This window comes from Littorina saxatilis, linkage group LG13 (genome assembly GCF_037325665.1).
Source record: "Littorina saxatilis isolate snail1 linkage group LG13, US_GU_Lsax_2.0, whole genome shotgun sequence".
Classification (NCBI taxonomy): domain Eukaryota; kingdom Metazoa; phylum Mollusca; class Gastropoda; order Littorinimorpha; family Littorinidae; genus Littorina; species Littorina saxatilis.
In genome coordinates, this window is record NC_090257.1 from 11,175,914 (window position 1) to 11,189,032 (window position 13,119).

General features: G+C 42.1%; 1 protein-coding gene across 1 annotated transcript; it reads right to left on the reverse strand.

Annotated features, from left to right (window-relative positions):
* Positions 1-387: 387 nt before the first annotated feature.
* Positions 388-9,739, reverse strand: LOC138983581 (uncharacterized). The gene is made up of 4 exons (XM_070356856.1): positions 9,576-9,739; positions 2,454-2,636; positions 1,640-1,898; positions 388-598 (listed from the first exon to the last, which is right to left on the reverse strand). The coding sequence occupies exons 1-4, from the start codon at positions 9,619-9,621 to the stop codon at positions 403-405; spliced, it is 684 nt and encodes a 227-aa protein (XP_070212957.1). The 5' UTR covers positions 9,622-9,739; the 3' UTR covers positions 388-402.
* Positions 9,740-13,119: the final 3,380 nt, after the last annotated feature.

Consider the following 13,119-nt stretch of genomic DNA (forward strand, 5'->3'; position numbering starts at 1 on the left):
TTTTGGGTCGGGATAAAACAGACTGTGAGAAGATAGTGGGTAGAAGCGATAGAATAGCACAGCAGTTTTGGGTCGGGATAGAACAGACTGTGAGAAGAAGGTGGGTAGAACAGATAAAACAGACTGTGAGATGATAGTGGGTAGAAGCGATAGAATAGCACAGCAGTTTTGATCTGGATAGAACAGACTGTGAGATGATAGCGGGTAGAAGAGATGGAATAGAAGAGCCGATTCTTGGTCTGGAAAGAACAGTCACAATAAAATGAAGAAGATTAAAAAAGCTGATATTGTTTCACACCTTATACTTGAATATGTGTGTTAAAACCCTTGATCTGCATTTAAGAAGTTACAAATCTTGTCCCCTTGCACAAAGAAACGCAGCCAAACAAATTAATTTATGTCTCAAAAGCTACTCACAAAATATTCGACAGAGTTGGTCATAGCGTATGTGTTGTCCCACAATCCCTTGGCCTTTGCGTTCTTGAAGGCATCTTCTTTGGCCTTCAGAAAAGTAGGAATGGCTATTCTTGCAGCTATAAGATCTACAGCATGAGCTGCTTCGTGGAGAAAGATGTCTTCCTTTGGATACCTATCAGTCCTGGAGATATAGATAAGAAAAGGGTCAGTGCTCTGAGGATGGGGAGAAAGACTGTCCAATGGACACATTCATTCGAAAATATGACTGCAATTATATAAACAACACTAGCTGTACCCGTTTCTTTTTGTAAACCTTCAGTTATATCCTGAAACGGTTCTTGATGAATGATTATTTCTTTCCCACATCATCAACATAAACGCTTTTATTACCAATTCAGCGCCCCATATGGCTTTTTGACCAATCAGGATGGATTCTAGGTGACCCTCTAAATGTGATAACGTTCAGGCAGGGACCCTTTTTGTATATCACGCTAAAAATAAACAAGACAAAGTAAAAATTTAAATCAACAATATCAGCGGAAAGAGGTGTAGACAGGTAAAGAATCAGATGACATATACAACACATTCTCCAATAAATCTCGCAAAATATCTTGCGACTAATGTTGCCTAAAGTTTTGCCAAAAACGCTACCCAAATTCTTGCGAATTAATCACTTCCTTCCATCCAACTTTTCTCCCTCTCTCTCTCCGTCCATAGGTCCCTCCACCTTTCTGTCAATCAACTGATCCATGCATCCATCCCCTATCTAACGATCTGCACATATTTGTTTTCCTCCGCAATCTTGCTAATCCTGTGATCCCTTCCTCCCTCCCAATCTGTCATTTCATTTTTTTTTCCATTTTCATTACTTAATTGTCGAATCGCTAGGAAATTCGGGTCGCTTCCTCTCAGTGAAAAACTAGTAGTAACAGAGTCGCGCTGTCCAGGTGTGTGCGTGTTTTGGTGTAATTTGCCACCTGCACTTATGGCAGAATTACCGATGCCTTTTACGTGCCACAGTGGTGACACGTACGGGGGTGAAAAATGGATACCGTCTCTGAGTCTGCACATTAAGCTCACTCGTATCCGTCCCGGCCTGGATTCGAACCCGCGACCCGCGGATCACAAGTCAAGTGCTCTACCAACTGAGCTACCGGGCCCTCCTTCCATTCATCCATTCATCCATCCATCCATCCATCCAGCCAGCCAGCCCCTCTCTTACTTTGTACACAGAAGGTTCTCCTCCGCTCCAGTGGTTAAGGGGGTAGGAAGAGTTCCACCAAGACCGCGAGCACGGGTATTCCAGATCGACCCCATTTTGCTGTGTTCGGGGACATCCAACGTCACTTCCGTTTCGGCCATAATGGCGAAGCGACCTCCGAGCTTGTAAAATGTGTTGCGGACTCCGGAATGACCGGCGAAGAGATACCTGACTGTGTAACATGCTCTCTTCAGGGCGTCGTCCGACACTTTGTTTGAACCTGGTTGATGTTGAGGTAAGAAAAGTGTTGGTTTTGATGATGTGGTGATGTGGTTAAATTGCGTTAAAAAAGGAGGGAAAAAAAGAGAGCACAGCCTATATGTCTAGACATCTGTCTGTCTTTTCAGACACAGACAGACAAGAAGACAGACTAAAAAATAAAAAATAAAAAATTAAAGACAGACAGAATGATGTCTGGACCTATAAACACCCCCACCCACCCACCCACCCTCCGCACGCACGCACGCACCTCCGCACGCACGCACGCACGCACGCACGCACGCACGAATGCACGAATGCAAGCACGCGCGCGCGCGCGCGCCTAGTCACACACAGTGACATACTCACCCACCTCACTCACGTCTGCCAGCACTGCTTCCCCCCAACCCCTCCCCCTACACACACACACACACACACACAAATGCACACACACACTCAAACAAACACACACAACCTCAACCCCCCCCCCCCCCTCCACTGCTGCAAACGCTACCCCCTTTCCGACCCACTCACCCCTAACCAACGACACATAAACGTAAAGAGCAAACGTACTCACCAAGAATAGGTATGCCATAGGCTTCGGTGTATTTTTTGTAAAACGTGCTGTTCAACCCGTCTGGTCGCATCTCCTCGGGGCTACGCATGGAGTCAGAAACTTGCCTCACGTAATGGCAGCTGTGCGTTTCTGTTGCCTTCCCTTTTCGATAACTCTGAGCACCGTTCACTCTCATGTCGTTTCCTTTCAGAGAGTAAAAACACAAATAACGAAGTTAAAAAACAAAGGATTACTGTACTCACCGATACAAAGACCGGATACAAGACGACAACGAATTTTCGCTTCTGGAAGCTTCATCAGGAAAAACAAGAACACAAAAGACAACAAAAAGCAGACGCAACACGGAACGAACTAGGTTTGAAAGAAAATGGAGGTGAAACACGCAAAAAGGGGAAGGAACTCTGGGAACGGAAATGAATGAAAGGGGAGAGAAGTGGTTGGATGATGTCAAGGGCACAGGCATACAGACTAAAAGTAATACACATTCATAAGGGGGGGGGGGGGGGGGGGGGGGTGTGAAAGGGGAAAAATAACGAAATCAACTCAAGTCGTTTCCTTTGAGAGAAAAACAAAAAGAAAGAAATCAATGAGTCTATGAGTTCATAAATCATGAAATTGATAAATCATTCAATAGTTCAGTGAATTAAGTAAATAATTAATTGACAAATTAGCAAGTCAATTATAATTGATGAATCAATTAATTGATTAATAAAAAAACACTGGTGATAGAAATATCGATCAATGAATTTACAAATAGAAATTTTATTCCTCAATGAATCATACAGAAACAGGAACAAGTCGCGTAAGGCGAAATTACTACATTTAGTCAAGCTGTGGAACTCACAGAATGAAACTGAACGCATTGCATTTTTTCACAATGACCGTAGTCCGCCGCTCGTGCAAAACGCAGTGAAACTGACGAGCCTGTATAGCGCGGTAGTGGTTTCGCTGTGCTGCATAGCACGCTTTTCTGTACCTCTCTTCGTTATAACTTTCTGAGCGTGTTTTTAATCCAAACATATCATATCTATATGTTTTTGGAATCAGGAACCGACAAGGAATAAGATGAAATTGTTTTTAAATCGATTTCGGAAATTTAATTTTGATCATAATTTTTATATTTTAAATTTTCAGAGCTTGTTTTTAATCCGAATATAACATATTTATATGTTTTTGGAATCAGAAAATGATGAAGAATAAGATGAACGTAATTTTGAAACGTTTTATAATACCAAAAAATTATTACAATTTTCAGATTTTTAAAGGTGGTCGTCTACAATTTTGCTTTTTTTCAATAATCTTATGGTTAGATTTCGCTAAAAACTTATGTCAGATGATGAATGAACCATGGGGAAAAAAAGTTATAGAAAAAAAAATATATGTAAAAAATGATTTTATTTTTGGGTAGCGTGACTCACGCTTCCAATATTTTGTTTTCTGTTTGCTGAGAACATGTGCTTTGCCTAAAAAATACTGACCAATCAAATTCATGTCCCTATGCTTATAGCCACGCCCAAACAAGTGCAGCAACAGTTTGACACTGGAGCGCTGTCCACGCTTTTTTTTTAAACGCACGAAATGCACGGGATTTGAGAGGAGTTTTGCGCTTGGCATTTTCCAAATAGGGATATCCTACTATGAGTACTACGCTGGAATACTACAATGAATTTTCAAACGGCTACACTGGCTTCGTCTTTCCTGATCGAAAGGGGGTGTATTGTTGATATTTGTAGATAATAGACTCTGCATTTTATTTCATTTCTTTCTTTCTTTTTCATTTTTCATTTTCATTGCTTTATTGTCCCATCGCTGGGAAATTCGGGTCGCTTCCTCCCAGTGGAAAGCTAGCAGCAACGGAGTCGCGCTACCCAGGTGTCTGCGTGTTTAGGTGTATTCAGCCACCTGCACTTATGGCAGAATGACCAAGGTCTTTTACGTGCCATTGTGATGACACGGGGGTGGGACATGGCTTCCGTCTCTGGGTCTGCACATAAAGTTGACCCGTGTCCGTCCCGGCCCGAATTCGAACCTGCGACCTTCCGATCACAAGTCCAGTGCTCTACCAACTGAGCTACCGGGCCCTTGAGTAGCTGTAAGATTTTGTGATGGCTTATATAAATTCTGGAGGATGTAATTTTGGTGCTATAAAGAACCGACGCGCTCACAAAACAAAACGAACACTAGAATTGGAACATTAATTAAAGTTTATTGTGAATATGTCGATGTCATAGTAATTCGGAATCAGCTCATAATATCAATATATAAAAGGCTAAACATAAATCTATGGAGAGGCTAAGTAACCTATATAGGAGCGTGGCGGAAAAACTAATCTAAGTTTAGAAAGCGAATTAAAGCTAAAATGTGAAGTAGAAAGAACTAGCTTAGTGAGAGTGCAGAACAGTAGAGTGTGAAGCGTGGAGCATGGAGCGAGAAGCGCGGAGCGGTGAGCGAGAAGCGCGGAGCGGTGAGCGAGAAGCGCGGAGCGGTGGAAACTGATAGAAAAGAAAAAACTAAACTTAGAATTCGAAACATCAAACTAAACATCAAAGGTGTCCTAAAAACATAAACAAAGGTGTCCTAAAAACATAAACATCAAAGATGGACGACAAAATGGCGGCCGAAACAAGATGGCGGCAAATCAATAAAAAATCACCAAGACAAAAATATGTTAGAAAAACCCTACATAGAATAAACGTAGGACACAGAAACGGAAAGAAGACAAAGAAACGGACAGAAGACACAGAGACGGAAAGAAGACAAAGAAACGGAAAGAAGACACAGAAACGGACAGAAGACAAAGAAACGGACAGAAGACACAGAAACGGACAGAAGACAAAGAAACGGACAGAAGACACAGAAACGGACAGAAGACAAAGAAACGGACAGAAGACACAGAAACGGACAGAAGACACAGAAACGGACAGAAGACAAAGATTCAAAACTAAAATTACACGAATTCGGTAAATAAAGAAACATAGTCAGAAATGGATACTCGCCTTTGACAGCATCAATAATCTAAAACAGACTCAAGGCGAGCAACTGAACCTGAACTACAAAATAACTTAAAACAAAACTGGAGGCTGGCAGAAAACACTGGGCCCCGGAACAGAGCAAAAAAATCTATCTATCCTAAAACATCTTGTTCCGTGAACGGCTTCCCAGTAAGTGACGACGAATAGTCAAATGGCGATTTCGGTATAAAAATGTAGACAAGAACCTTTAATGACCAAAGTCATTAATTAATTTTTAAGCCTTCAAGCTGAAATGCAATACCAAAGTCCGGCCTTCGTCGAAGATTGCTTGGGCAAAATTTCAATCAATTTGATTGAAAAATGAGCGTGTGACACTGCCGCCTCAACTTTTACAAAAAGCCGGATATGACGTCATCAAAGACATTTATCCAAAAAATGAAAAAATTTCTAGGGATATCATACCCAGGAACTCTCATGTCAAATTTCATAAAGATCGGTCCAGTAGTTTACTCTGAATCGCTCTACACACACAAACACACACACACACACACACACACACACACACACACACACACACACACACACACACACACACACACACACACAGACACACATACACCACGACCCTCGTCTCGATTCCCCCTCTATGTTAAAACATGTAGTCAAAACTTGACTAAATGTAAAAACACACAACACAATGCTCTAACATTTATTTTCAGAGGACAATTAAAACTCAACATGCACACGGAAGCCTCACAGTAGGGACTATCCTCCAATCGCCCACTGCATGAATTCGCTACTCTTTAACAGTTTGAGTTCCGGATTCGGCCCATTCTATTCAAACTTTGCCTCTTTTTGAAGCCATATTTTTGCCAGCAAATGTCAGCCAGTCAAAGTGCCCGTTTGTTCCATAACCTGGTAGAGCTTTCCATCAGCGATTTTTTTAGAGAACTGGCGGTGGACCAATTAATCGCGCGGCACAAGTTATCCCCCTATCCTTTACACCCTGAGCCTACCGGAGTCTCTCATTTGTACAATACTGGTGTACAATGATTTGTATTTATATACGTACAGAAATATCTATATACCAAATACTTATTTAGAATAGTTAAGAGAACAATACATTGATTGATAAGTTCAATAACATTTCCATGATATAGCATTGTACATAATCATTGTCAATTAACTATTTTGGTAACAGTCTATCAGAAGCTATGCTTTGTCAACTATTTTCTGGAAGCTAGCTCGTAATTGTGTAGACCAACGCGCCTACTTGGACGTAAACCAGAAAGGAGAGTAGTAGAGAACTTCACCCACGTCTAACTGAGCAGCACGCTATTATTAGGTATTTAACGTCATCCAAAAGACGTTTTCCGAAAATAACTCTTTTAGGATGTTCAGGCGTTGTGGAAGAGTTTTCCCCCGATTACAATTACACGTGGTAGGCCAGTTAAAACCAAGATCGCAGCGAATAATTGTCTCCGATGTGTATGCTGTGCAGTGTCCTGTCGATATCACCCCATTTCTTTCGAAAATATACACATCGGAGTTTACGATTTGTTGCAGCAATGATCGCTTGCCCCAAAGTGATAGCCAACAACGTGTTTTGCCTGAGTTCACGTAAGTTTCGTTTGAAGTCACGGGAGCTTGTGAAACGCGCGTGCTTAGCGATCACTGCAGGCCATCGCCAGTGAATCGTGGCTCCGATGTGCTGAAAAAGGCATCATATCGAACGGACACTTCATATCATAGCCTACGCAAACAGAAAACACTTTCTAAAGCTTAATTCTGAAATATCTCCAGTTTAATGTGCGCCCTAGATGGTTTATTTCTGAAAGTTTATTTGAGGTTTTTGTTCTATAATTTGCTTGTGTGAGGTAGAGTGGAATGCGTGTGGTTGGTTTATTTTGGGGGTTTATTGGCACAGCGTGCTCTATGCTTTTTGTTCATTTTCATTTTCCGTGCTCCGATATTTGGATGCTTAGTAGGTCGGGAACAGTGTAGTTTTGTTTATTGGTGTGTGGTTCCGTGGTACGGACTTTTTTTTTGCAAATAGCTTTTTGGCTCACGTAAGTGTAGCCTATGCGATGGTAAACTCTGTCTGTCTGTGCGTGCGTGCGTGCGTGCGTATGTATGTATGTGTGTATGTCTGTGGTAGAAACTTTAACATTTTTGGCTAAACACCGAAATACTCATTTCACGTGGTTAATTTTCAAGCACCATCTTCAAATTATTGAAGCAATGATCAACATTGTGTCGGCATATGTGTAGTTAAAGCGTGTATCCAAAGAAAACGGGTGGTGGGGGGTTTTGAAGGGGTACAAGCAGTTGACTGGTTTGTGTCGTGTTTGGCATGCAGACGGCAGGTCAGGTGTCAAGATCAGGTCAGGGGTCGCGCGAAGGATTGTGGTCCAGTTCTCACCTCGCCGATTCGCCGGGGAAGACGATTTCATGTTGTTCGGTTTCTAAGCTCCAGAAAAGTAAATAAAGAAGATACCAAAGGGAGATTTCCTACAATTTGATCTGCACAGCGTGTTTCCAATGTCCACGCGAGGAAGAGCTGTTCGGAAAGCGCGGCAGTCAGTGTCGATCTTGCAGCCGTATCCCGGTAAGTTCAGAGACAGATCTAGTGTCTCCCACTCTCATAACGCCTCAGCCACATGAAGACTTCCGAATTTAGATCTACTCGGCATGGTGACAAGTCTTGATGAAAAGTATAGGACTGAGGACAGCAGTGGAAAAAGTGCCCACATGGCAGGTACCTAACCTATTACCCTAGTCATTTTATCTGTTTGCCTTCTTTTGAAAATTATACATGGAGTTGATATGATGCGTTAGTTTTAACTGTGTGTGTGTGTGTGTGTGTGTGTGTGTGTGTGTGTGTGTGTGTGTGTGTGTGTGTGTGTGTGTGTGTGTGTGTTACGGAGTGAGTGAGTTTGTGTTATGTTACTGTTTGTTGATTTCTTACGGGAGCCTTGAAGGCTTCGCCTCTTGTTGGTCTTACGTTATTTTATTTTTTTTCCAGTTTTTCACCGCATGACGCATGACGCAGGAGACGCAAGTATCAAGTCAATTAAAATGGTGACACTATCTGCGCACAGTTTAATTTGTTGTTGAGTTTTCGAACGAACGTGGAGGCAGAACAGTGTGACTGGTCTGTTTAGAACTGGTTGTCGTTTACGGTAGGTCCCGCCGAGGCAAATACACTCGATGTGATTGATCAACAGCCAGATTAAGATATCGGCCTGCTCGCTCGTCCATGGTGGTTTAGTTATAGGGCCCAACTTTTCCTGCATTATCATTCCTGAAGTCATCGTCCTCAAGTGTAAAGTCCTAGGCAAGAGTAGCTTTCCTAGAAAGGTCGATGACGTTACGCGGGACTCCATCCATACACTTTCTGACATTGCTGTGGCCTTAAACAACCAATAAGGCGGATTTTCGGGTGCAAACTAAGTCTCCTTACACACAGAATGATTTTTCAACTAGTGACGTTTCTATCTTCATTTTGGGGGAATTTTTGAAATCCGTACTAAGCAACTATCCGAATAACGATATCGTTGTTTAGGAAGATGTATAGACAGCAGCTCACAGACACACCGCCCTGCCTCAAAAATACACTTCAAACCATGAACCGCCTCAATGATTTAGTTGTTGCCATGCCGTGCCATTTCTGATTGTTTTAGCGATTGTCAAAAAGTGATGACCAAAAACGTGTATTTTGCTATAGTGAGCCCTTTGGTGAAACTGAGCTGTGTTGACGTCGAGTTTTACACGTGAAGATCGTGAATCTGTTCTCAGAGGAAGCCATCATTATAGCCACGCTTTGGATGGATGCCGTTGACACAGCTAATTGAATAAAGTTAATCAAAGTTAATAAATGCATTGTTTAAAGAAAAAGGTTGCTTAATTTTGGAGCTTGAGGTTTATGTTACTAAGCAAAAATGTCCGACTTACTTGATCTATTTTTTTCTGCAAGCAGTTTTGATAAAACAAAATTATATAAATTAAGAAAACAAGGGTTAAGAAAGGAAGTGAAGGGAGAGGACGATACAAAGACTAGAACAAACCTACACAAACAAAAACAAAAACAGGCACACAAACAGACAATCAGACAACAACAACAAAAGTCATTTCTTAACTACAGACTTACCCAGGCATCCCAACAGAACCAGCAGCAAGCTCAGAAACCACAACATATTTGCTAATTGCCGTTCCTCTCCAGTGAACAACTTTCACAAAACCTGGATCTACAGCACAGTCGATGCTCAGTCGATGTCGAAACGAAACTCGCTCCCGTTTACCCTATATATACGAGACATACGAGGGTTCGGGGCAAAGTGTTAACAACAGCACCGTCAAGTCTGCCTCTTGCTGACCCTTTACCCTCGTAATCATGCACATCACGAAACGGTTGAGTGGCCATCAAGTAATATTCTCCTCCTACGGTGACATTTTCTCTACCCATGCTGTATCTGTTTTCGATCTACAATATTTGTGTGTGTTCAATTTGTAATAATAAAAACGGCCTTTCTCTCGTTGAAGAGGCAAGGAGAATACAGGTGAGACTGCACCTGTAATTTTCATATCCTCCGGAAAGTCTCCATTGTGTTCGTGTAACGTAACATGAAACCGTGTTTCGCCATATTAAAACCCTTCAAAACATTATAGTGTTTGGTTATATTACATGGCTAATGAGTCCACCGCTACCCATTTTCCTCGTCGTAAAGATTGTTTCCAGGGCAAGAGCACTTATATGTCCATTGTCTGCAGAAAACACTCGAGCGTATGTTCCAGCGGGTTATTATTTGTCCATTTGCTGCAATAAAGCGAAGTGTTAGTGAGTGCGTCGGAGCTTGGTGGGGAGAGCGTTTGTAGTGTTCTAATATCCTGTAGAAAATGTCAAGTTTGACAGGCGAAATTCATCAACAGGAAAAAAATCTATGGTGTCACGCACACACTTTTTTCTCCGCACCGCTGCACACCAGCTACCACCCAGCCCCCAACCCCCATCCCAGGCCTACTCCTCCCCGCATCTATGGTCCATGTAAGCAAGCCCCCGGAAGTGCTTTTTGGCTCACGTAAGTGTAGCCTATGCGATCGTAACTTTGTCTGTCTGTGCGTGCGTGCGTGCGTGCGTATGTGCGTGCGTGCGTGCGTGTGTATGTCTGTGGTAGAAACTTTAACATTTCGTCATTTGAAGACGTCACATTATCAATCAATCAATCAATGAGTCTTATATCGCGCATATTCCGTGGGTACAGTTCTAGGCGCTCTGCAGTGATGCCGTGTGAGATGAAATTTTATACGGCCAGTAGATTGCAGCCATTTCAGCGCATATTTACCTTTCACGGCCTATTATTCTATATCCCCGCTCCATTATGGCGTAAGAGGGTTAGACGTCACGCGAAGGAATGTCTCGGTCATTGTTATTTTGAGCGGGCCGAGACTAGTTGGCAGTCGTGTATAAGTAGGCTACATGCAGACAGACAGATCTAGATCTAGTGTCTCGTTTTCTTGCACAGTGTCACCTATGCTTACTGTGTGTGTGTGTGTGTGTGTGTGTGTATGTGTGTGTGTGTGTGTGTGTGTGTGTGTGTGTGTGTATGTGTGACGGAGTGATTGAGTTTGTGTTACTGTTTGTCGATTTCTTACGTGAGCCTTGAAGGCTTCGCCTCTTGTTATTTTCGTGTTAAACATACATGTATTTACACATGACAGTGTCTGTCTGTGCCACAAAATACATCTCCCACGTTACATCAAGTTAGATTTAAAAATAATCTGTAGTCTTTCCTTCCGCAACACTTTTATGGAATAAACATTCCTGACAATAGACAACCAAACAAATCCTATTGGAAGTTTTGAAATAGTTTTGATGTTTGATGACACTGTGCAACCCCCCCCCCCCCCCACACACACTTGTTTCCCACACCTTTTTACCATTTACATGATCAAACCACAGAAAATTTATATTTACTACAAGTGAAGATTTGCGATAAGCATTTTGAAAGGGAATTTCTTATGAAGACTTAATTTTGACAAAGGACGCTTCCTGCAGACGCGGTTTTTATGTCCAAAAAAAATCGCGAAACATGTTTTTTTTTCCCCCCCGTTTATCTATTGTATTAAGATGTAAAATCCGCCACTATTGAAACTTAGCCAGATTATAATAATGAAGTGTACGGTGTACAGACTACGGTAACAGCGACTGGCGCTAGTTATAAAACCCTGCTAGGATCCATACAAACATCTCAGACAAGTTGAACATGATTGAAACGAAATCGTCGAAATTTTGATAACAATCAATGAAAATGGAGCATCAGTTTTTCTTTATTGTAACATTTATTTATTTATTTTATTATAATTTTGTAATTCATTTTAGGCTAGGGGGGGGGGGGGGGGCCGGAAACCCCGGAACCCCCCCTGGATCCGCCCCTGACTTGCCACGGTAATGGATCGATCTGTGTTTGTTAGAAGCAGGCTGGTAACTAAGCATACTTTGTAATGATCCTTGGGAAATAAAGCTTTTGCTTTTGAATCACTGTAATAGCAATCAACAATAACAATAACTGGACATTTTAAGTGCCTAACCTATGGCTCTAGGCCCTTTACAAAAGAACATATGCAAAATAGAACAATTAAATGTACAACCTACATAAAACAATTAATCATACGGACAAAAATCACCACATGAACTGTTCACACAATATTCATATATGCTATACACACTATATATTATACACACATACCCAGCGAACACTTTCAGCAATCATACCAACTTTAAGGGACAGGAGTACGTGTAGAAATGGAATAGAAAAGACATTTGGCCGGGTTGGTGTAATATTGTGTGAAAAAGAAAGTTTTCAACTGTTGTTTGAAAGAGCTAGCGCTGAGAGAGGTGCAGTGTCTGACAGAGAAGGGAAGAGAGTTCCAGAGGTTCTTGCTCCGTGCTGCTTCCTGTTGAAGCGCTTAACTTTTAGTAGCCTGGTGTCAGCGGATGATCTGAGTGTGCGTGATGGGGTGTATATGTGCAGGAGTTCCTGAGAAGACCTTGAAACACAGACAAGCGACTTTGTACTTGATACGCTGTTCCACCGGCAGCCAGTGGAGTGTGTATAGCAGGGGAGTGACATGTTGTGTTTTCTTTGACCTAAAGATGATGCGGGCTGCAGCATTTTGAACAGTTTAGAGAGGTTGGGTAACTAACGAAAGACATCTAATCAACAGGGCATTACAATAGTCTAAACAAGACAATATGCAGGAAGTGACAAGGCTTTCTGTGGCTTCTTCAGTGAGAAAGTGGCGGATGGAGCTGATGCGCCTAATTTCAAGGTAAGCTGCCTGACATGTTTTTGTGACATGATGTCTCATAGAAAGGTCAGAGTCAAAGTAGAACCCAAGATCTCTGGCCTTCCCTGAGAATTTGACAGATGTTGAGCCTCACTGAATGACAGATGGAAGACTGTGACGAGAAGAAGAGGTTGAAGAGGCAAACAGAACTGCTTCAGTTTTTTCTTCGTCTACTGATGATAAAAAAGATTCACGCAAGTACTCCGAATAGAGGCAGTTCTAATCAGTCAAAATGAGAGCTTCAAAATCATCTCTCTCTCTCTCTCCCTCTCTCTGTGTCTCTGTGCCTGTGTGTGTGTGTGTGTCTCTCTCTCTCTTTCTCTCTCTCTCTCTCTCACACTCTCTGT